This window comes from Eucyclogobius newberryi, unplaced genomic scaffold (genome assembly GCF_026437365.1).
Source record: "Eucyclogobius newberryi isolate DKJ021-1_F unplaced genomic scaffold, fEucNew1.0.hap1 SCAF_12, whole genome shotgun sequence".
NCBI classification, from domain to species: Eukaryota; Metazoa; Chordata; class Actinopteri; order Gobiiformes; family Gobiidae; genus Eucyclogobius; species Eucyclogobius newberryi.
This window is the reverse complement of record NW_027315746.1, coordinates 20,883,634-20,908,011: the sequence shown is the minus strand read 5'-3', so window position 1 is coordinate 20,908,011 and position 24,378 is coordinate 20,883,634. Positions and strand designations below refer to the sequence as shown.

General features: G+C 39.9%; 1 protein-coding gene across 1 annotated transcript in view; it reads left to right on the top strand.

Annotated features, from left to right (window-relative positions):
* Positions 1 to 24,378, top strand: part of ece2a (endothelin converting enzyme 2a) — a 64,656-nt gene that overhangs the window by 22,648 nt on the left and 17,630 nt on the right. The window contains exon 3 of the mRNA XM_072441416.1: positions 5,221 to 5,504. Within this exon, the coding sequence (XP_072297517.1) occupies positions 5,221 to 5,504 (284 nt within the window). The remainder of the gene's footprint in view (positions 1 to 5,220; positions 5,505 to 24,378) is intronic.

Genomic DNA, 24,378 nt, shown 5'->3' with positions numbered 1-24,378 from the left:
TGCATCAAAAAATTTGACAATGAAAAATATCTGAAAATATTCTTATTTTAGTAGACTAGACTTCGGTGTAGTCCTTCCCTTTATAGTAGATATGGGATGGAAAGTTAGAATCTGCATAAACTGTACTCAGTTTGCATGAGTCATGTTATTTTGTCTGAGCGTGTGCTTAAAACTCAAGGAACGCCTGTCATAGCAATTATGATGCATAATTAGTCGTATGCATAGGACGCAAGCGAAAAGGCGAGATCTAATTGGTTAAAACAAGGCCCAGTATCAAACTATCCAGAGTCATTACCGTCAATATGTGTGCTCATTAACTCACGCACTGTCACTTTAATTCCAATTTTTTTATATTAATGTAATTGCTTTTTTATTTTCTGTATCTTTGTGCTAGTATATTTACTACTATCTTGTATTGATTATACTGTAACTATATCTTAATATGATTGCAATAAAATGTTTTACTCTGTGTAGCAGAATCCGAATCAGAAAAAGGTTTATTGCCTTAATACTCTGCAGAACACACATAATGCATCTTCAAAATGTTGGCATTGTGGCTGAATTTTGAGAAGACCCAGTGTGGCATTGATTCATTCTGGGTTAGCCCGCAATCAGGGGGGACAGTGGGCCGTTTGTTGTTGCATCTTTCAGCAGCCCTGGCCCCCGTACACTTCCTTAATGTGTCTAAATCTATCTGGGATGTGAGTGAATGTCCTGCGTGCTTGTGACATCATGGAGTTTCCACTGCTGAGCTTGGCCGGGCTCACAGCTAGAGGCTTTGATATTTGCACTCTGGCAGGGGTTCCCCACTCAGTGCCCCTCCCCCGTCCTGACCATACAAGGAGTGCTGGAGGGGTTGTTTATGTGAGTGAGGCCATTTGATAGTGCAAAGGTCACACTGTTCATGGCTGATAACAGACTAGATTGCAAAATGTCTTTAATGGTTTCAGTTCTATTGCAAACAATGACATGAAGCAGTATTGTCAGTATAAAATCTTAAGATCACCCAATAACATGTTAAGCTAGTATTGTTTATGTAGATATTAAGTTAATTTCTATAAAAATATTTATTTTATGTTATGCTAGTTATGTTTGATTTGATTTTTGCAATTGTTCTAATGTTACAGTTTAATTCAAGAATATAATTTTAAAAATGCATTATCTAAAACATAATGAGCCTTTTTTTAAACTGTGATATTGAATGCAAAACTTACAATCAATAGTGTTTTCAGAAAAAGTTTATCTGAATCTGTTGTCCCATGTTGTGTATGTGTATCAGGTGTCTCAAGGAAACTAAATCATCCTTTTAGGTCCTGTCCATGAGGGGCTTGTATTCCTTTTAGCCTTGACAGCTTCCTTTGATGAACCGATCGACTTACAGTATAAACAGACTAACTCTGTTTACATAGGTCTTAAATGGATAAAAGCAGTTTGTTTTTGTGGATTTGGGATGAGTCCTGTGAATCTTTATAAGACGGGGCTCTGATTTTCCATCACACATGTATGCACTTTCACACACAGAGTTAGCAGCAGAAGTGATATGACACGTCTAACTTTAGGCTCTGTCTCCACCGCTCCACCAGACTATCTGTTTAAGAAGGAGCAAGAGGAGCTTTCAACACACCCCACTTCATGTTTAATTATTATAGTATTAGTTTAGTTTTTCTTTTCTGAAATTGATTTACAATAATTAAAACATCTAAAACCATTCATCCATCCATTTTCTGCCGCTTATCCGGGGCCGGGTCGCGGGGGCAGCAGTCTGAGCAGGGACTCCCAGACTTCCTCCTCCCCAGACACTTCCTCTAACTCCTCCGGGGGGATCCCGAAGCGTTCCCAGGCCAGCCGAGAGACATAGTCTCTCCAGCGTGCATCTAAAACCATTGCCTCTTCAAAGTAACAAAACCCAAAATATTGTGATATTGTCAGTGTTAGGCAAGTTACTTGACATTGTAATATGTTATATATTACTAGTTACAAAGCTAAAAAAGTTATATATTTGTATTACAATATTACTGTCCCAAAAAAATTAACTGAGTTACACTCCTCACATTACTTTTGAGTTACTTTTGTAGTTCCCAATTTTCTTCATATTGTAAGTAACACTGTATTTTCCAGTAATCATAGAACTGGCTGTCTACTGTATTTTATCAAAACTGTCCATTCATATATTCATAAATATAGCCTTTATAATGACTTTAAACTCTCTGTGTCCCCCACAGTTTGAGAAACACTGCTGTAAATCAACTTTCACTTGCACTTAACTGATACAAGCATTTTAAATATTTAGTGCCAAAACACTCTGCTCAGATCAACAGCGCCTCATGAAAATTACAGCCGCTTGGCACACGTTATGAAAAAACTTCAACAAACGAGTCGCTAAGCGTTTGCACTGGATGTGGGACAGGAAGTGCCCACGTAAAGAGCACAGTGAGGAGCAGAAGCGCTGGAGCAGGTTTGATGTCACGAGCCTCGCTCACAAAGTGCACAGGCCGCTTGGACAAGTCCAGGTACCTGGTTAAATGTACGTCTTGTAACTCGCGTTACTGAGTTTGTAATGAGCAAAATATTGGCCATTTTAAACTCAGTGATGGGGTACATTACTAGAAAATGCTATATAAAATGTAGCTTTTACCTTCTTAAGCTGTACTATTTAAAATGTGGGATTCTTAGTGCTATACAGGTACTTCAGAGTGTGCAGGTGTGCTATGAGTACATCCGTGTACAAAGATCAGAGGTCACAGGGGCCGCCAGCTGATGAGCTGATGTCACAGAGTAAAAATAGAAATAATATCCTTGGTGACAGCCTGGCAACTAAAATTGTGGCGACAACCCCAAGGAATGGGCTGTCATGTGACACTCCTTCCATTCCTCCATGGAAAATCCAAACACACTCGGAGCTGTGTCAGCAGGGAGATCCCTTTGTAAACAATGTCCGGCTCGCTCGCCCCCGGATTTCAGGGGGCAGCACTGAGAGAGAGAGAGACACATCCTCTGAACTAAAAATCAACATTGCACCCATTATAAAACGTGATCATTTATTTTGACTGATAGATGGTTTTCACATTTCTTATTTTGATAATTTTCTTTTATTGACCAAAACTCAGTTATTATTTGTTCTCAAGGTTGTTGAAATTTAATCAGTTTGAGTCCAGCACCAACCGCTAAACTGTGCTGGTACAAAAAAAAAGACCTGCTCAGAGTGATCGTACCATAGAACCTTTTGGATAAACAACATTAACACAGAAGCAAATCAAAATAGTACCCATGTGTTGTTTAGCGTGTGAGGCTTCTAACTACATGAGTCTTCCACACTCATTTCTAGCTTTGGAGAGTTGGTAATTAGTGAAAGCAGTAAGGTGATAACAAGCAGCAGCCACACGTTAACAGCAAAGGTGTCGGTGCAGGAAATCACAGCCCCTCCTATTACACTTCACAGGCATAAGATCTGTGCAATATGCAAGATGGAGGCTTATGAAGGCTGGCAAAACCATCTTTAATTTACTGTTGGCACCATGCGCTGACACACTTTTTTTTAAAACTAAGTGATACCTGTAGGAAATGTGTTTAATATAATACAATTAAAATAGGCAGGATGGAAAGCCATGTGACATAGTTAGCATGAACCGAGGTGTTGACATGCAAGGTGGGAAATTAAAACGATTGTACAAAGATGTATAAGAGTGAGCTAACAATGCATTAGTTACATACATTCTACATTGTTAAAGTTGCACATTTTAATAGATAAATCCTTCACCCGTCCTTTACACTCGCCGTAAGCTGCTTCGATGGCCAAAGCTGCTGTGGGACGGACTGGCCTTTTAATCGTACGTTCATACACAGGGTCATGTTGTAGTGACCTGCCTGAGGACATAACAGTGTGAGATTCTTGTGCTAGTTTTCCTTTTTGAGTTGGGGCTAAGCAATTATTTTTTTTTCTCTCAAATGTGCTATTATATGCAGTTTGTACACAACTTGCTGCTAAATTCCAGTGAGGCATTCTCCAGCGTAATAAAAGAGGTCTGACATCATTGGAAGCCAGCTGTTCTGGGGGATTTAGAGCCCTTCATTCCATCGTTGGTTTGAAAGTATACAGTCTTTTTCTAAACATTTGTGAATTTTATTGCTATCTGGGTTCCTGGCTTCAAATAGGGTTGGCCTAAAATATTTCCTCCTACTTCTACAAGTCACTGCCTTTTGAGCAGTCTGTACCTCATCTCATCTGGCATCACACACTGTGTCTCTGCTTGCTACTCAATAAGATGCAGTGTGGACACTCATACGCTCATAAAATACTGGAGGCAGTCACAGACAGATTACCATGGCACTTAAATGACATTCTGTTGCTGTATTGATCACTTCCTGCTTGCTCATACTTTCTGACATATGGATTGGAGTATGGAGTAATCAGACTGAAAAAAATCTCACCCAAGTGACTAGAGAAATTCTGGCTTCATTTTACTCTGCATCATCTTCGTTGCCTTCTCTTTTCCAAGAAAATGCCAATAAATTACTCAAAAATAAACGTCATTGGAGAGTCATTCTATGGATGTAAAAAATGTTTTTCAACTGAATGGAAATGGAAATGCAAAAAGACAACTGAGCGACATAATCATATTTGAAGGAGCGGTGCAAGAAACACAAAGGTTTAAAGCATTTAAGATTGTCAAAATATACTCACTTATATTGGGAGCAGGAACCAAAACATTTACTACCGTACATTTAAGGAAGAGTATTGGTACTGTACTTAATATAATCCTGGTAGAAGCAAAAGGTAAGGTGTCTTAATATGTGTGTGAGTAACATACTGAGGACTAACCACCTCTGCACCAGTGTCTAGACTCAAGGCTTCGGGGGTAAGACCGCTTTATTATTCTATTTCTTATTTTTTAATTCATATTAATAGTGTCAGCCAATAGAATCAACATTTAAAACATGCAAATGATGTACATGAGATGAGAAAAAATGAAAAGAACATAACACAAGAAAGACCACAAAAACATTGACAAGCAGTGGTGTGTTATGGGTGGATGGACAGGTTAGAAGTTAGAACTGTGGTGGAGTCGTGAGCCATGAGTTAAGAGATGGAAAATATGCTGAAATAGATATGTTTAATTGTAAGTGAATCCCATGTCTTTGCTCTTAATACTGTTGGAACGACATTATTCTTGCCAATATACAGATCAAATGTACTAAATCCTCCTTTTGTGTTTTCTGTAGGATGTGGAAACAGCAGCATGAGTGGTGACATGTACAGTGCAGGATATCATTCCATCACCAACATTGATTATTCGTCAGTGTGCATCAGTGCCATGAGCGCCAGGTACAGGGACAGTCCCGGGATGACCTGGCAGCAGATGGATGTTCGCCAGCTCTCTTTCCCGGACGCCTCCTTTGACGTGGTGCTGGAGAAGGCCACGCTGGACGCGCTCATGGTGGAGGAGAAGTCTCCTTGGACTATGTCCCAGCAGACTGCAACTTTCATTCATCAAACTCTGTTCCAGGTAATGTTTATAATCATTCGTTAATACAATCTGAAAACATCACAAGTTGTTCTAAAAGAAGGCAACATATAAAAACTTGTGGTTGCACTACTTGGCTAATTTAATCAGTAATATACTGTAATATTATTATTTTTTACTTAGAATCACAGAGACCTATGATCTTCGGAATACTTGACTTGGACAATAAGTGCTTTTAAAATATTACAAATTACAAAACCGACTGTGCACATGTTCTAGCTTCAGATGGTGCTCAGAGAAGTACTCCTGTGGCAGTGTCGCTCTGTGCTGCGACACTCCCACAGGAGTTGATCTGTAAATGAGTGTGACTGCAGTGAAATGGGTAATAGAGGCACTTTACATTTTCAGCTCGTCCACAGACCATCAGTTATCCATCACTGAGTGCCCTCCAGCTGCTGACTGCAGCACTAACCACCACTGTGTCAATGTGACAATAACAGTGTTTTGGCCATTAGCCATGCTTGACCTTGACACAGTAAGACAAGAGTGTTTGCGTGAGCTCATTCATGAGATGCTTTTATGAACAGACTGTCATTTTTGTCCTTTAAACATTAATGATGCTGTGAATGCAGAGGGATGTCACAGTGCATTAGTCATTTATTTTAATGGAAGCAGCTCAAGAGGACATGTTTGTTGTAAGTCGGGTTCTGGCCTTTCACGTTCACAGTCAATTCATTGTCATTGTCAGGTTGTGACAGTTTCAGTTGAATAATCCAGTTCCATGTGTCCGTGTGAGAGTAGAGCGACATTAAACAGAACATCCCTGAATAACTATATACTGTATGGCTGTGTCCAGATAGCCATATTTATGTTTACAAAAGAGAACAATAATTACATGCCTCCTGTTTCCTATAACTACTGTCACAGCAAGAGATATGATGCATCCTAAATTTAAATCACACAGATGGTATTTCTTTTGTAAACTCCCACGTTAAAGAAGGCTTTAATTCCAAAAGCTTAAGTTTGATTGTGGAAGTAAACAAAGGCATTACACAGACGGTGAGTCAGGGATGCTGGCTGACAGACAGTGGCTCACATGCACATGTCTGACTGAATGGCTGGATGGTCTTGGTGTTTTCCTCTGACAGGAGGAAGTATTAAAGCTGGATCAGAGAGTGCGTTTGGGGCGCAGATGGGAGGATTTGAATCCCTTCAAAGGAACTGAGGCTGATCTCACAATGCAGGCTTTGCAGATGGACATCACAGTCTCTAGTCATTACCTTAAACTTCATTCACAGGATTATCCAAAAGAGCAAGATATTCTCCTGACTATGTCTCCTGTGGGAAAAACTCAGCCATCAGTCATGATTAAAAGAAAAGGATTCTGAATACAGTCGATCAATTTTGTCTGTAACAGTCAAGCTATTCTGGTCTCAGTCTACATGCAGGTAAAGAAGCCGAAAAGCTGCAACCTGGGACAAGGGGTCCTTCAGTACAGTGTGGTGTGTACATTATTTTCAAGCTTTTTTTGTTGAAAATCAAGAACATATTAAAGTTATACGTTAAAGGTGCTGTATCTGATTTTTACTGTTTTGAAACGTGAAAACAGAACTAATTAAACAGTGCACAAGTAACGCTCACTTACCTAATGCATTCCCAGAATCCTAAATAGTCACCGTGATCAGTCCAGAGTTTTGTCATCCCAGGCAGACTTGTAGTCATAGACCTACTGGAATACGCTCCGGGCCGTCTGTTAACATTGTACCAATGAGCCTGAAGACGGGAGCACATCCAGTGCAGTTAAATACCTATTGTAATGTCTTTGGAGTGCGCTGTACATGCTCAGAGGACACTCAGGAGTACACACAGACGTCTTCAGTTGTGCTCCGGACATTTCTGAGAGTCCAATCAAAACTCCAGGATTTTAGATGTATTTTTGAAATATTGTGTAAATTGAAGTATAGAGTATACATTGGTTTTCTGTTATACATTTATATAGTGTGAGCCTTAATATGGGAATGGAAGACATTAGAACCTTCTGCTGAGCACAGTGGTAATTTTGTTCTTACACTTGACCTCTTAACTCTCAGGATGATCAAATATGACCTGTCACTCTGCACCCAACCAACAGTAGCAATAACACAGTGAGAAGAAAAGAAAAATGTTTGACATTTGCCAACAGTTGGTCCTGATAGTGTGATTTTTTTTTTTTAAAGATTTTGATCAACAGCAGAACTGCCCCTTTCAGTTTTCATTGTTTTGCCTATTTATTTTTTATTTACCGTTTGTTGTATTTAGTGGCTTTATTTATCTGTTTTTTGATCAATTGAAATATTTGTGATTTTTGCTTGGTCATCAAATTAGAACTGGGACTGTGCTAGTGTGCTTTGTATTATTTATCATCAGGTTCTGGCCAATACCAGGCTTTTAGATAGGATTTGAACACACCCCGTCCAAATAATTTTGTCCGGGGGTATGAGGGCCGACTAGGCGAAATACGAGTAGCTTCGGCATTCTCTGGACTAATAAAAAGTACTTAAAACATTTTTAAGTATTAAAGGTTATGGAAAGCCAATGCGTATCGCGGCGTATTTTCCGACGCTTTTACAAAATAAAGTAAATAAAAATAAATAAAATTAAATTTAACGCCGTGCGCCGTCGGCGGGCTTCGGCATTCTCCGGACCACGGCTCGGCAGCCAATCAGAGCCAAGCACACAAATTTCGTCGACCAATCAGCGCACAGCATGCAAATTTTCACTTGTAAACAGTAAACTGTAATGGCAAACTACTGTCAAAAGCTTTCGGCCCGATTTAATGATTATATTCCCTTTTTTTCTAAGATTTATTAATAAAATGACCCCGTCCATGCACTCGAAAATGCCCATCCACATTTCACATTTCAAAATACCCCATCCAAACTACGGAAATACGGCCCCCTATCTAAAAGCCTGGCCAATATACAGCCCCACTGCTGCAACTATGCTTCTCCAACATCAATACATGTTTGTCCCAGAGTTGCAGTTATATTTTCACTCTCTCTCTCCCTCTATGTTGGTAATCACGATTCCAGTGTGTTTATTTCCCAGCAGTCAGGCAGATGAACTCAATTCCCACTAGTTCTGGGCAGTATGTGGTTAAAAAAAACAAATAGAAATATCATGATCACAGGTCTACAAAATCAAGATATGTTTTTTTTTTTTTTTGCGGCATATTGCCCACCCCTAATTCTCACTTTCATCTCACATAACGGAAAATGGATCCTAGAACCTTCCCATTGTAGTCACTCATAGGAAACGAGCGACTTTACTCTGCTCACACCAAAACTGCAACGTAATGTTGACAAAATGTTAAAAAGTAAGGACCTGGATAAGAGCAGAGCTAGGGAGTGAAGACAAGAACATGAGCTGACAGAAAGCTAATGAGCACTGTGCCTGTGTGAGAACGAAAAGAAGTGAGCTAGCAATGTAGAGCACAATGGGAGGTAGGTAAGCAGCAAAGCACACTACTGTAATCTAAAATCTGCCTCGAAAATGTTTCCTCAGAAAATACAGCAATTTACGGTAACTTCAACTTTCAAATCTGTAACTGTAAAGTGGGTTTATTGAACAAACCGTGCCTTTCTTCCTTCCAGTGTTACTGATTATTCCCTTAGATTTACTGCAAATGGTTTGACATGTGACAACAGCAGATCCTGGTTTGGTATCAGTTGTTGTAGATTTGTATACTATAAGTTATTGTTTGACTTGATGCAAACAATAACTGATTGATGCAAACAATAACTAATTGATGCAAATAATAACTAATGACTTTGAACTTGACTCGGAATCAGAGTTAATTTTAACTTAATTTTAATGACGCTGACTTGGACTTGCACTGTGAGACCTCAGAACTTGACCTGACTTGATCCTAAGTGACTTGGACTCAAAGAAGGAATACTTGAGTGTGACTCAGACTCAAATCATCATGACTCTACTACGGCCCTTACACATAGACACACTAATAAAAGCTCAGCGTAGACACCGCAATGCACTGAGCTGTGAAATGTAATTCTCAGGCTGACAGACTCTATGGCTCACTCTTGCTGTTGCCATAGAAACGCTGTGGTTGAATATTTTCTCAAACTTACACTTTTTAATTGCTAACCTTTAATCTTGTTTGAAGAGGTATGGACTAGTTTGATGCGTCAAAGAGAAAATATCTTGGGTTTAATCTCTGACTACTATGTTTTTGCCGTGCAGTGAGTTTAGCACAAATTCCTAAGTGGTCAAAGAGCGCAGTCAGCAGAAGAATGGTGTCCCAGAGCTGTTCAGCATGCTGTGTACGTTCAAGGGCAGCATAACGAAGCAAGCCTTACAAAACTCTGAGATTAAAGTATGCTAATTCTGAGGGGAAGTGAAAGCTGCAGTGTGCTTAAGTTGAAAAATAACAGCAGTATTTGGGCTGTAGCTGATGCTCTTTTTGGAATTGTCAGGTGATTATGGTACTTTAGGATGAATGAAGGATTGCACTGACGAGTGATGGATTTAAATTACAAACTTGACATGACATTGGTGGGGATTTTGAACCTATGTTTTAGACCTTGCAATTTTGTTATGATGAGAAATGGCAAAAAAATATATAAAGAGGTTGACAGTTACTCTGGTTAGAGAATTCATCTTTGCTCCAATCTGTTCATACTGTTTGCCTTACAGCAGGCATGTCCAAACTGCGGCCCGGGGGCCAAATGCGGCCCTCAGACCAATATTAAGCCGGAGGGCCAAGTTGGTCCGAACACCAAAAAGTACTTTTTGCCGTAAAATTTGAATAATTCAAGCATTTTGAAGGTGTCTTATTAAAGGTGTTGAGGCCCATCAAAACACTGTCAAATGCAACATTTTGACTGATTCAGTTTGTCATCTGACAAATTCAACATTGTTTTTGGGGCCCTCTGCTCCGTATAAGTTTAAAATACGGCCCTCTGTGAAAAAGTTTTGGACACTCCTGCTCTACAGCGTCTGTCTTAGAGAAATATTAATTTAATTTGAGTGCATATGACAGGTTGGACTACACTTTTCTGTAAAATTAAGGAAATATGATTATATTTAAGATGTTACAAAACATCTTGGCTGTTTTACTTAAGTTTGGCAATGTTGGTCCAGTTCTAATGTTACAGCTTGATTGGACATGGCCAACAAGGTAGAGGTAATTCCACAACTGTTACCTAGCAACCAGATTGTAAACAAAGGAAAAGATCAATGTATAACATACAATAGTTATGATTTGAGAGACCAACATCACATGATCTCTCTGGGTGGAGTCTGCATGTCCTCCTCGTGTTACCGTGGGTTCTCTCCGGGTTCTCCGGCTTCCTCCCACCGTCCAAAGACATGCATGTGTTAGGTAAAAATTGGTAACTCTAAAAAAAATTGGCCTTAGTGAATGAATGTGAGAGTGAACTGTCTGTAATGTCTATGTCTCTGTGTTGGCCCTGCGACAAGTTGGCCACTGTCCAGGGTGTACCCCGCCTAAGGCCCGAAGTCACTGGGATAGGCTCCAGTCACCCGTGACCCCGAAAGGGAACAAGCGGTAGAAAATGGATGGATGGATAGTTATGATTTGACAAATGCTAATACCTGATAACACGTTTATTTTGTTACATGATTGTTTAAACTGTCAGAAAAAAATTCCAGTTGTCTCTAACTTGGGAGATGTATTCTGGTGTAGAACTCAGCTCTACTTCCTGTATTTTTCAAGTATTTCTTCTCAAACTGTAACTAGATTAACATAAAACTTTGGCAGCACAGGAGCACTATTTATGGAAATGATATACATTGAAAATGTCCCATGTTCTAATGTAAATGATTTGTTGAACTCTGATGCATCTAGTGTTTTGAATGTTCTGGACAGCATTGTCCCTATGAAGGTTAAAATGGTTAAAAATAAGCAGAAGGCGCCATGGAGAAATTATGATTCGGTCAGGGCACAGAGTGCCGTCGGACCGAACGGAAATGGCCCAAGTCAAAGCTTCAGGTTCAAAAAGAGATTTACAGAGAGAAGTTGTACATGTACAACCTAATTTTATGTAGAACTAGGAAAGGATATTTTTCTGAAATAATCAACATAATAAACAGATTAACAAACGCTCCAGCTCAGCTGCCGTTAGAACTAATTTCCACATCCAAGTGTAATGAGTTTGCATTGTTTTTTAATAGCAAATTTCTGGGCATTAAACATGCTATAAATTCCACAGCACAAGTAATAACTTTAAAACCACCTAGACACTTAGAGCAGACTCACTTTGCACCTGTAACTGACAAAACTGTCCAGGAGATCATCACCAGTCTGAGTTCATCTGCATGCTGCCTCAATGTGTTATCCACCAGATTTCTAAAGTCTGTGCTGAACATTTTGTTGGCACCACTCACTCACATAGTCAACATGTCGCTTCAATCTGGAACGTTCCCAATGTTTTAAAAACCGCTGTCATATAGCCTCTCCTAAAGAAGAGCAGTCTTGATGCCACAGTACTGAGTAATTATCGAACGTGAACATAGGATTGACTAATATCATAGCCTCCCTGTTGATTACATTGGCCTTTGCCATTAATATCCAAGGAAAATTCACAAATGTTGAACCTGGTGATTTCTCTTAGTGACTAGACTTGTATTACAACAAGACTTTGACGGTGTAATCCCTCATTCGTCCAGGCGTGTTCCATAGTAGAAAAAGCTTCAGTTGTAGTCATCTGGACTCAGTTTGAAAAAATAGACGTTTCGACTCTCATCCAAGAGTCTTTCTACTTCAGGAAGGCTCCGCCCAATGGGTGGGTCTTACCACAGAACAGTATTAATATCGGAGTTCTCGATCTAAATTCTTTTATTGACAATGACTCTTGGATGAGAGTCGAAATGTCTATTTTTTCAAACTGAGTCCAGATGACTACAACTGAAGCTTTTTATACTAACAAGACTTTGATTTTAACTATATTTATTTTAGCTGCTAACCATCTGTATGAAATATTATTGGCTGATTGAATGTTGTAATGTCACATTAACTCAACCTGTTAGTAGAGTGGCTAGTTAAGTGTGTTTGAGCATTATTAAAATGGGCTGCATTAAACAGAAACGTGCTGAATCACGATACAACAACTTTGAAAAATAGCAGTTTGTCTCAGGATCAGATCACAATGCATGTTTTTAGTTTTTTCATCGCCATATCACTCAGGCTTATTTGAGTGTACATACTAAATTTGGACATGTCATTTTTTTATACTGTATCCTGATCATCTTAAATTAAAAGCTTGTGTTTTCTTTACATGCTCATATTTGATTGTTGATTAATAAAACATATTTTAGCCCTTTAATCCCCAGGAATCCCCACCTCTTGCACCCTGTTGTATTGAGAAATAACACTTTGCTTTAAGTGTGAAGACGCTCCTGCTGTGACATCACACAGGTATAAATCCCTCCAGAGAGAGAGATTTATTGACACTGATTGCTTGTCGCAGCCTCCTGTAGTGCACAGTACTTCCTGCTCCATTACCGGAAACCTGGGATGTGTGCTGAGAACATTGCCCACAGGGTACATCATAATAATACAAGGGCACTATATGAAGTACATTTGAGTTACTAGCACAGTTTACAACTGGCAATATACTCCCAAACAGCCAATGGGGATGGTCGACCTTCATGTGAGCCGGCCCAATTTGTGCTTCTTTATGATTTTTGGTGCTTGAGCGTTTTTACACATGTCACACAAAAAGTACATCAACGTTATCACCCCAAACGTATCAAGTGTCATTAATAGATTTAAAAAGAACAGTAGCAGAGGGGAAAGGTTTTCTGATTTTACTGGTCCTCTGTTCCCAATTTTCAAAATGTGAAAGAAGGAAAAATCGAACAGGTTGTTAGCTCTCACAAACCCTTCGGCACATTGTTCATATTCGCATACAATAATTTTTGACCGCACGCTTTACTTAAGAGCAGCTTTTTAAAAAAAATATGGAATTCTTAAGCTTTAAGCTTTAATGCATTATTGTCCATACTGTAGGTCATCTCATTTAAAAAAGAAAAAAGAAAGGTTGTGTATCCAAAATGTCTACCACTAGGTTGCGATCATGTCGTTTCTGGATGGGTGTCCTCCGGGTTCTCCAGTTCACCCCATCAACACAAAAAGCTTGCACTATAGATGCGAATGCTCCAGGTACTCCAGACAAAGCTAAGCTCAAGATCTTGGTCCGTGGGCAGGATTGGGTCAAATGCAGAGGACAAATTTCCCAACGGGGACAATAAAGTGTAATTTTATGGATATTTAGAAGAAATATTCAAAATAGAAATCCACAAATGAACCTTTTCATTATTTGTTTGGTAATGCTCCACACATTTCATATTAGATTTAATGGCTTCAAGTCCTTTCAACTGACAACAATCAAGTTTTTGGAGCCGAACAATGGCACCACATCTGAGGCTATTGTGAACAAATAATTTGAATTTAGATTGTTTCTACGTAAAGACCCAGTAATTAAGGCGATATGAACCATAAACCTGGTCAACAAATCTACAATATGACAGCAATTGTTAAACAGCAAATTCTAGCTTGGGATTCTGACCTGCTCCAGCTCAATTTTAAAATGGAAGAGTTATAGAACGTTATGATGTCACATCAGAATCAGAATCAGTATAGGTTTATTGCCTTTGTCAATGAACAAAATTCACAAACATAGGAACTTGTTTTAGTGATTCGATGCAACACAGAACAACAAACAATGAACAAGTCATAACAATAAGCTATCAGACAAAAAATAATAATAGAATAAAAATAAAAAAATAAAATAGGCTTAATATGTACACAGATTTACAGTTGTACAGATAGACATAATGTAGTGCAGAAAGTGAACAGTGCAGTGAGTGATTAAATTATGGTTAAAGTGACAGTGTTTAGGAAGTGTTCATGAGTCCACCGACAGAGGGAAAGAAACTGTTCTTGTGGCTGGAGGTTCTGGTCCGGATGGACCGGATGGACCCGGAACTATGGTGAACCTTCAATATTTAGAAGAACATACAGTCACAGATTTGGTGCCAAATCCTTGCTGCCATCACTCTTTTTTAATAATGTATACCTTGCTGTTCTACAATTGATAAGATTTCCATTAGCAAGACTCCATTTTTAAAAGCAAAATTATTATGTTCTTGTAATCCATTAGTGTGACTAATGGATTACAAGAACATAATAACTGGACTGACAATATTTAGCCATCCCCCTAACCTGGCTCACGGCAGATGAATTCTTACTATATTTGTTTCACAAACTCATGAGAATCCATCTGGTCGGGCTTGCACTGTTAGGTTTGAACCCGGCCACTGTGTGGCGGACCAATCACTGCAGAATTGTAATTAAGGCGGAAGTCAAACGGATGAACCTAAACAAACATGGCAATGCCGACAAAACGTGCACACAGAAACGCTTTTATGACTTTGACAAAAGGGAAGAAGTTTGTTCTTTTCTCTGACTAGATTTATAATCAGTTTGATTTTTTGGCTTGTTCCTAGCTTCGACAATCAGATTCAAATATTCGTCATGACTTTATGCCTTTTCCTGACTGTTTTCATATTGTGTAGAACTCTAGAATTCAGAGTGATACACATATCAATCTGGCAGAGCCAGGTTACTCCACCAGCAGTGGCCTCAGAATTGAAAATGAATTCTGGATGAAAATAAACACATCTTCTCCTAAAATACCTAATTGAAAGGTTTTTTTTAAGCCTTTGTTACAAATTCACATTCAGCCTGTGCATCTTTCCCTCGTGCTCTGGCTGTCCCATCTGTGTCTCTCTGTGGCAGTGAGGTTTGTTTGCGTGTTGGAGGGTTCTTCTCTCCGCTCTAATGAAGTGAAAGTAGAGCAGTGGAGCACACGTGACAGATGCAGAGCGTGGGTGATTTACTGCAGCACGCGCATGTGTGGACAGGATACAGCAAAGCATCAGACAGTCATCCTAGCTTGCAGTGCATATTTTTGTATTTAATTCTGGCCATATGATGATGCATGCTGTGTTAAATGCATGTACTTGCTTGGTTGTGTGTCTGTTTGTGATGCTCTGGTTGTTGGTGTGTCAGAACTCCCCAGGCTCTGTGGAGATTTACAGCTCGGCTTGATTCTCTCTACACGTGAGTTGTACATTCTGCGCTCGGATTGGCAGATGGCCCATTGCAGACTCTTTGCCACAGAAACGAATAAATATTTATTGTCTATCTGACATGATGAGAGTGAAATGTGTAGCTTTTGATAGTTTTAGAGCATTCATTATAGTGAAATACATTCACAGCAATAGTATTGATCCACTGTTAATGATGAATGTTGGACTAGTTAAAATATTATTCATTAGAATAAATCTGTGACATCGGTAAAGAGTAAGATCAATTCAAGGGTTAGTAACCAGTTATATAATGTTTATTCTTTGGCCGAAATAATAATGTAATTTGAAAAATACTCAACATGAAGCAATCTCCTCTTTAAAGAAATCTCAGTCATCTCACAAGCTTTAAGCTCATGTCCTACTTTTCGTAAATCATTTTCCCTATATGTGCCCTGTGCCATGGCATGCTTTCATCATCAGGGCTCTGTTCACCTCACTCTCCTTCCTCTCTGTGCAGCTCGCTCTAATCTGATCCTGCAGCATTCAGGTCTGTCCCAGCTGTGAGCAGGGAAGCCCCGGGAGCCTGACTCCCCCTCCCCCCAATCCCTCAAACACACACAATTTCATGTTTAGCCAACTGTCCACTAAGATATAACTCATACAGGAATGCACGGACATGGGCTGCCAGATGAGTCAGGACAAAATAATATCATGTGACTACAGGTTTTATACATGCTTGTAATCCCTCAATCGTGAGGCTCAATCCTCAGAGACTCTGACGAGTGATAGTTTTGTGATTTATACCAAACATATTAAGTAAAGAGACATCAAAAACAATAATAACAACCGACGGGGGCAGTAATTTCGTAATTCTTATATTCATTTATTGTCTAATAATTAAGCATTTGTCTTCGCACTAGAATATGGCCCTTTTTTTTCTTTTTTTTTTTTTTTTCAAAATCAACTTGAGCTTTCAACAGTGTTCGCTCATCATTAGTTTAGTCAACCATCTCAAGAGTGGCTGGACGGTCTACATCTCTGGTGTTGCCCGCGGGGAGATGTGACGGGCTGGTGTGGGCCTGCTTAAAGCCCCACAGCTCAGCCGCCACGTGTTGGAGTTCACTCCAGTGAACGAGAGAGAGGGTCGCCTACGGGTGTCTCACTGTTCTGTCGGCCTACGGGCCGAGAAACAGTGCAGAGTACCTGGCCTTCTTGGAGTCCCTGGGAGGGCTACTGGACATTGCACCAACCGGGGACTCCCGTTCTACTGGAGGATTCCAACGCCCACATGAGCAACAACAGTGACACCTGGAGAGAGGTGATCAGGTAGAATCACCTTCCCATCTGATCCCGAGCAATGTTCAGTTATTGGACTTCTGTATTCAACACTATATTCATGCACAAGGGTGTCCATCAGTCACCACAAGGTGGAGAGTTCGAGCCGCTGATAGAGGAGGAAGCCGGACAGATTTGGCAGGCCCAAGCGCATCGTGTGGGTCAGTTGGAAAAGTCTTGAAGAGTCCTCTGTCAGCAGGGTCTCACACCTCCGGGTGCGTTTCTCCCAGATCCCGAGGGTGCTGGGGACATTGAGTCCGAGTGGACCTTGTTCTTGATCTCCATTATCAATGCGGCTGCTCGGAGATGTGGTCGCGCAGCCTCAGTTACCTATCATGGCGGCATCCCTTCCGGTGTCCACCACCACGTTCAGGGGTTGCCGTCAGGCTTCTTTTGCTTGTGGTACTCTTGAGGCAGTTGACCTGGGGGGTAGAAGGAGTTCGGAGAGGTCATGGAGGAAGACTATTGGTCAGCCTCAAAGAAATGGCAAAGGAAAGGAGAATCCGACCAATAGTCGAACTCCCATCAGGTCTGCCCTTTGTTACCGGTTCTGTTCATTGTTTTCATGGACAGAGTCAGGTGACCACAAGATCTCATCTCTGCTGTTTGCGAATTATGAATTATGTCTTGATGGATCCATCAAACCCGGACCTGCAACATGCACTGGGACGGTTTGTAGAGTGAAGCAGCTGGGGTAAAAATCAGCACCTCCAAATCTGAGGCCATGGTTCTCAATCGGAGTGGCTTGCAGCCTCCCGGTGGATGGAGAGTCCTTTCCCCAACTGGATGAGTTCAGGTATCTTGGGGTCTTTTTTGAGTGATAGAAGTGACGGAAGGAGTTTGAGATTGACAGACGGATCGGTACAACAGGACTGTTGTAGTGAAGAAAGAGCTGAGTCGAAAGGCAAAACTCTTGATTTACCCTCACCTATGATCATGAGATTACGGTAATGACTGAAAGGACAAGATTGTGGATAATATCAGTCAAAATGAGTTGGGGAGCCACAGAGTGGCTGGGCACTCCCTTAGAGATAGGGTGAGGAGCTCAGTCACATGGGAGGAGCTCGGGCATCTGTTTCAAATGCCTCCTGGACGTTCCAGGCATGTTCCACTGGGAAGAGGCCCGGAGAAAACCCAAGACACGCTGAACTAAGTCTCTTGGCTGTCCTGGGAAAAAGACTGCTGCCCTTGCAACCCAGCCCAGGATAGGCAGAAGAAGATGGATAGTTCAGTTAAAGTTGTATTTTTATTGATTGTCATCCTGTATTGTCCTGTAACCAAGGCTCAAGTGTTCAGAAAATGTGTGTTTTCACCTACCCCTTATCGCCCACATCCCTGTACTTAGCTGTGATTATTTGCAGGACTCCGAGTGACACATGTTGGGTTCTAAAATGTCACTTAGGCTGCGTCCGAATGTCCACACTCGTCCGCTAATCCCTCATTCACTACATTGTCTTGTACTATTTAGCTGACTATATAGTACACTCAATCACAGAGCTCACTACTTTCTCCTTGCCGTAGGAGTGAAAAAAAGTAAGCAAAACTCAGATAAAATATATTTCTATCTTGCGCACACATTATTTATGAACTAATAATCTCCATACAAATCATGGATCTCACATTAAACAACAAACAGACTAGATTATTTAACTTTTTGCCTGTTATGGTCACTCAAGCTCAGATAAGCGGGTAACCCTAGCAACTTTGTGGTCCAACGGTTTGTCAATAGTGCATTTAAACAGCTCTTCTGCTTTATTCAGTCGTGTTGTGCCAGTTAATGACCTGCTGCTGTTGTTTTTCTGACTTGCGCAATGCATTGAATGATATTGACCGGTCTAGTGACCGGCGCTGGACACTACTACAGCACTACAAAATTGCGTGACCCCTAAATATGTATTGTGGACATTCGAATTCAGCCTTAGCCACTTTTCAAAAATCAAAACATGTAGGCTAACTGGAGCTCATCAGGGACTGCCCACTGCTTGGTTCTGGAAGTAAATGTACCATTCATTTTCCCCATAGGGATACAGCAAAAATAATAATATTAGCTTGTTATGTATATAGTATGTCTGAAAGCTTGCTTGGGGCTAATCCGCTCTCTGGACCACAACATCTATCATTTTATTTTAAAAATGTATACACCGCCAATTTATTAAAACATCTTGCCATATTTTAAGTTTTACATGTGCTTTTTGGACTAAAAACAACCGCGTAATGGAAATTATTAACCACGCAGCTGGTTAGCCTCTATCGTGCCTTTAAACTCCTAATATTTACATTTTTTTGATCTTCTATGGCAAGATTTTGAGTTTTTCTTCCGGAACCACTGCTACTTTGAAGTGGGCGGGACTGGTGAGCTCCATGAAAGTCTACAAGTCAGCTTGGTGAAATATCACTATGAAGAGGCGGAGCTTATCAGTTCTGCAGTTTTGAACTGGAAGTCAATGGACCTCTTTCAATTATTAAGATGTTTTAGATCAACATTGCTATTTACAGTTGACTAAATGTAAAATGTAAATGTAATATTATCTACTTATGTTCAATAGGCCTACTTGGAAAAGTAATTAAGTCTCCTTTAAGTGTAGAGGTATATAACAAGAGTTAATTACCAGTACTCAATTATAACTTGCCTTCTTCAAATAATATTTGGTTGCATCTTTTCAAATTTTCTCCTGTCAGTGGATATTATCATTGAAGCATTTAAACCAATACATTTAGTTGAACATGGATTATTTTAGTTTATTTAGTCTCTACATACAGTCGTAGCTGCAGTAAAAGTAAACATAAATAGACAAGAAGGCGCGCACAGACACAACACACAAACACCCGCCCACCCTGCAGATCTTGGTTGCCTCGGCAACTGGTATCGACTACAGAGCACTGTTCCTATGGAAACAGCGGATGCCTAAAGGAGGAAGATCATTAATTGGAATATATATGAGAAAAGGATGAGGAAGACAGGGAACAGAAAAGGATAATGAGCGAGAGAGTGTGGTCAGAAAGCCCTCCAGAAAGACTCTGGCCATTACACACATACGTTACGCTGTTATTTTTCAATGTGCTCGCTTCAATTATCCCAAAGTGAAAAATCCATGCGGCATACAGAGCAAATCACTCATGCATAGAGGTGTATGTTTAACTAGGAAAGATGAGATAAACACAAGCTGCTGCTAAACAAGAGATAAAAACAAAGGGGATCCATATTTAGAGGATATGAGGTGAATCAATCTGGGCCACACTGCAGCCCTTAAAGAAGTTTAGTAGACTACACAAATCTCCCCCGAGGTTCTGAGTGAGGTGTTCAAGTGCGCTGTGTCCTGCTTTTGAGATAATTCTGCCTGTTCAACATCTTTTCTGTCTTTTCACTTTCCCCCATAACAGTGAATGATCTGCTTCATACTGGAGGGATTTGTGCAATGATTATGAGACTATATAGATTCCCTTATTGACAATCTTCTTATTATAGCACTTTTTTTTTTATTTTTAAAAAGTATAAAATAATTGCTAAGAGAAATACAATGCGTTGTCGGTCAGAGTGCCTACAACTTTTTCATTGCCAAAGCAAACTGTAGAAAACCAATGAGCAACAATGATGAACAACTAGCTCATAAAGATAATAGATTACAGTTCAGCATTACAAGATCTGCTTCGTATCCTCAGTGTTGTTACAGTATCTACAGTCTGCTTCTCCCAACTCCCTCCCTTGTCTTCCTTGCCTTTTGTTCTTCGATCGCAGCCTTGGAAAGCAGGAGAATCGATACCAGCACTTAAATTGGTGTCTCTAAACCACAGCAATGTTTACAGAAAACAGACATATTATGCGTTTGTCTGTTTTTTTAGTATTATAAAATGTATAGATCATTTCTATGTTGTTCATTGTAAAGAATATTGATCTAAAATGTAATAATATTAAGGTAATAAAAATGCCTCCATTGACTTCCCGTTCAAAACTCCAGAACTGATTCCCTGCCCCTGTCCTCTCATTGTGTTATATCATCGTAGTGAACACACATTTTGAACCCTTCATGTACGACCCAGAGTCAGACTTGCTGCTGGTGAGCACAGAGCACTGGGCAGAGATGGGTAGGTGAAAACAGAAATTGACTGAGCTCTCAAGCCTCAAATGTAGGATAATACAGGATTACTCAAACATGCATGAATCAATAAGAAAACAACTTTGAGTAATGTAATGATGAGGGATCACCATTGCAACATGCATGATCAAAGACTCACGTTTACTTTATATGATAAGTAGGAAGGTTATTGGCTGCTCTAATGATTTTTTTATTGTAAAATTTAACCTGTGGCAAAATGTATGAATACTAAGTTCTTTCTTGTAATTCATTGTTGTCTTTGTGTATAAATAAGTGAAGTGACATTTTAGTCTTAAGTTGTTAGGAAATTTGCACACTCTTTATGATGTACTTATTTGACAGTCTCCAGCTTTTACGATTGAAAAGACGAGGGGATAATAAAATGAGTTTGACAAGAGAAACTTTCAGTGTGACATAACCGACTGGCGCTGCGGCGTGTTATGCCCAGTACAGTGCGTGCACAGGCAGAGCTGCAGTGGCGATGCTGGACAGCGCATTAGACGTGTTTGCGGAGGCATTCATGTGTGTGTGCGCTTGAAGTGTTTGGAGATGGATAGGGCTCGGCTAACTGTGAAAACTGTGCCTCTCCACCCAACAGATCAATCAGGCCTGGTCACTCCCCCTCTCCTCATCTCTTCTGCCCACTGGACCTTTTACTGTGCTTCCCGGGTCAATGACTACACCTCGTAGTCTGCTGCAGTCCGCTCCCACAGCTCACAGGAGACACTTAAATGCCATTTTCTCTCGTCTGGCACAGGTTCGCATGCAGTTAATGCTTGTTCCGTCTCAAGTGAGCCAATCGACCCTCCTCTGTTTTGGGCTAATGGATACAACAAACATCTAACAACAGTCAGCTCCTCACTGATTCAGACTCCTGAGTCATAACCTATTGTTTATCAAGTTTTCTTGAAAATACAATCAATCTTTAGGCGTGAACTTGACTCACTGAATATAATTTACTCACTGATCAGCTATAACATTACTAAACCTTTTTTTACTCCTATTAGGTAAGGTATAAGGCATTTGACCCATCCTTCACGGCCACTAGAGCAAGAGAAATGCACTACAAGATTAGACTTTGTATGTTTTGGGAGATTTGGGGGAGTGGGGGAAATTGGGTAACTCAAAGAAACCCCCTAGAGACATCGGGAGAACATGCAAACTCCACACAGAAAACCTGCCCATAGACTGCGAATCTTACACAGTGCCACCATGTTTATATGTAAAGTTTGGCTTGATCACAGTGTCAGAGGGTCTTTAAGATTGCGGTTTTTGAGCAATTCTTGGTCTGTCTCTGTCTTATAGAAAGTAAAACCTGTATATTTGGGAGCGGTGCTGAAGAGGTGGAGGTAATTTTGATCTCTCTTTTCTCAAGGGCTACAGGATCACTAACAGTGGGTGTTTAAAGACATTTAAACCATACTTTATATACGTGTGGGAGGCATAATGCGGTTTGTTTTGTAGCATAGTTTCAACCAGAGGGAAGATGCACACAATTTTAAAATATATGGAAAGTTTTCTCAAAAGTAATTTCAGACACCTTCAGGCCACCCTAATATTACGAATTATAGCAAGGAGAATTTCTACTCTAAACCAGACCCTTGTAAATAATTCGAATCCCCTAATCTGACTCAGTTCTCCAAAAGAGCTGTGCAAAAATAGCAATCATACAGTAAGAATGTGTCAATAATCAAGATGCTCCTTCAATAGATAAAACATAAAGCCACCATAACCTTTAAGTGTGATTCATGTCTCATACTGTTTAATGCTGATCCAATTTTGGGACTGGCCCAAAAGTAAAGAAAAAGAGTTCTTCTTGCTATCCTGATATTATTTGTACTATTTTTAATACTGATTTTGAATGAAATGTGTGAGTTCTTCTTTCAATTATTTTTTTTAAATGTATACATAATTTTTATCATATTAATTAGGGCTGTATTTTTCAAATGTGTTATCAACCAATTAAAAGTTGAAATATTGTGACTTCTAGATAAATACAAATAAACTGTTACTGATGAAAAGCTTAAAGGGTTTATCCTGACATTTTGATTTAATAATGCCACTGTCTTTGTACGTGTTTTAGTCTGTATAGTCCCTAGTAGTAATCTGTAGTAATCATATGCTTTAGGTATAATACGCTAAATGACATGGCGTAGCAAAATAGTAAATGAGCTCACCTCGTGTCCCTCTGTAATCTTGAAATGCCTGTCGCTCGGGGCCGCGCAGCTGCCAGATGTGCAGAGATTTACCTGGAGAACATCTGGCCTCTACATTACAGCAGGGAAACACACAAGTTATCAACAGTTTAAATTGTAAATAATTTTGTTAGCTACACAATTAACACACATTTTACACATCCACTTGCCCTATTCTTTGGTCTTGCTCACATGTTGTTTTCGACAGCATCACAGCAGACAGCCTCCACATAATTACACGTTTAAGTGACACCTAGCACGCTGCAAGAGCTGTGGTGTTCATAACACTGACTTTGACTCCACAACAAGAGAGAATCTGTCCAAAAGCTTTTGGCGGGCGCAGCACTTGACTTATCCCTTATTGTTCTGCACACAGAAAATATAATTATGGTTACTGGCTGCCGGTCGAGTGATGTGATAAAGAAATCATCACCGCCAAGTGATGCTGTATATGTGAGTTCTTGAAATTTGTTTACATTCGGCCATAAAAAAAAAGTTCATCCAGCAGCAACGATTAATCAACTAATTGTGACTATAGTCTACTTTTAAATATATATGTATATTTCAACCTTTCATTGGTTGATATTGTACTTAAAAAGTCTCAGTGTACAATAGAAATTATTACTCTGGAAGGCAAACAAAGTCGAACAGTTTTGTCAAACCTGGAAACTGGTTGAAACCTGCAAAACGATGTATTTGTGATATTATCAACATTTTAATAATTTGAAGTTGGTACATAAAGATTTGTGGTTTGCAGAACTGACAAATAGAAATGTGCATCTTTGCTTTAATCTGGCATATCTACATACACTGTGATGGACATGTATTCATTAATATGCACTGTCCCTCTCAAAGAAAGAAATACTATTGTTTTGACGTGTTTAAGGGTCTTTTGAACTAGCGTTCAATTCCTCAAAGTCGCCGCTTGAAAGTTCATAAATTTCTGCTCATAAATGTCTGTCAAATTTATGAACAGAATGACTTCAACAATTTGTCATGCTTTTTTCTGGTGTCGGACGTTGTAATGTTGTGGAGGGTCCTGCAGAACCTTCCTTTGCCATTTTCCTCAGTGATTGATTGACTGCGACTTACCCAGTGTTTGTGTCTACATGTGCCCGCTCCCATCTGTCCTCCGTTGTTCCCTGCCACTCTGCGCTCATATTGTCTGTCAGCATCTGT